This window comes from Colobus angolensis, unplaced genomic scaffold (genome assembly GCF_000951035.1).
Source record: "Colobus angolensis palliatus isolate OR3802 unplaced genomic scaffold, Cang.pa_1.0 Scaffold83, whole genome shotgun sequence".
Lineage (NCBI taxonomy): Eukaryota > Metazoa > Chordata > Mammalia > Primates > Cercopithecidae > Colobus > Colobus angolensis.
Genome location: NW_012122154.1, coordinates 3417228 through 3418651, shown reverse-complemented (window position 1 = coordinate 3418651; position 1424 = coordinate 3417228). Strand labels below are relative to the sequence as shown.

The window sequence follows — 1424 nt, the reverse complement described above, 5'->3', positions numbered from 1 at the left end:
CGCTGGAGTGCAGTGGCGCAATCTCAGCTCACTGCAACCTCTGCCTCCCAGGTTCAAGCGATTCTTCTGCCTCAGCCTCCCAAGTAGCTGGAATTACAGGTGTGCACCACCACATCAGGCTAATTTTTGTATTTTTAGTAGAGATGGGGTTTTACCATGTTGACCAGGCTGGTCTCAAAATCCTGACCTCAGGTGATCCACCCGCCTTGGCCTCCCAGAGTGCTGGGATTATAGGCGTGAGCCACCGTGCCCAGCCTTCAACAACCATTCTTTGCTCACCCTTTGAGTGGCAAAATCAGTCCTTGGGGGGATAAATCTGGGAGAGCAACCCATTTAAGGCTCTGGAAGTAAAACTGGCCATTTGGGCAAAGAATTACAGTGCCCTGGGTGTCTGGAGCATGGTCTAGACAGGGAGTCAAGGACTCTTCCAAAAGGGAGAGTGTGGCTGAAGGAGGGTCAGATCATGTCCCCCTGCAGTTGGTACTGCCTATGGCCTTTCTTCCTCCCCATACATTAAATCCACATCCCTCCCTTCGGCTCCCTTTGTGCCTGCCCAAGTAACACCACTGGGGAATAGTGTATATACAAAACAGCTGCCAAATATATGTTGCCAAAGCTTCTAAAGCAAGAAGGAGGGAGAATACAGATTCCTCACCTCACCTTCCAAATGGCCCCCGGCCACTCCGCTCACACTTGAGACTGCCACAAACCCTGCTTCTCCTCAGTCTCTCATGTATCTGACTTCCCCTCTTCTCCCAGGCCCCTCACTCTACCTTTACCTGCTCCCCTGCTGTCATTCTGTGCTTGTTGCCGCATCCTAAGGCCCTCCACCTGGAGCCATTCCTGGATCATCCTGGAGCCCCTGTTGCATACATTAGAGCCCAAACTGCTTCTCTTGGAGAGAAGCTGTCAACTGTGTGTCCAGTCCACACAGGATTGGGAACTATCTGGGCCCTGAGGATGGTGATATTTTGAGCTCAAACTATTCCCTCTGGCAGGGAGCCTGGCAGATTTCTAGGGAGGTGCCTCCTCCCCACTTCGCAGTGACAGGGAGGCGGCTTTTGTAGTCAGGCCATCTGCCTTCTCTGTCTCCCCACCTCCCACCAGCAGCCCTTTCTCTAGGCTTGGCAAGGTTTTCCCAAAGGCTGGACTCCTATGTACAAGGGCTCCCTTAGTTCTGGGCAAGGACCATTTTTAATTTATCCCTTTTGACCTCCCTGCCTTTCTAGTCTATAAACATCAGAGGCAGCCTTTCCTATACCACCTCTTCCTTCCACACCACAATATCTTCCTAGGGACCCCCTTGGGCTCTCTGGCTTACTGCAAGCACGGGACCCCACGATAATCCTCCAAAGGGTGAAGACAGATGCTAACATTTCCTTTGGGTGTACAAAAAAATAGCCCCCCAGCCAGGCGCAGTGGCT

At 52.2% G+C, this 1424-nt stretch overlaps 1 protein-coding gene across 1 annotated transcript in view; it reads right to left on the bottom strand.

The window, feature by feature from the left end:
- Positions 1 to 909, bottom strand: part of MED24 (mediator complex subunit 24) — a 42751-nt gene extending 41842 nt beyond the window's left edge. The window contains exon 1 of the mRNA XM_011929850.1: positions 774 to 909. Coding sequence (XP_011785240.1) covers positions 774 to 852 — 79 coding nt within the window. The 5' untranslated portion in view covers positions 853 to 909. The remainder of the gene's footprint in view (positions 1 to 773) is intronic.
- Between the last annotated feature and the right edge of the window lie 515 nt (positions 910 to 1424).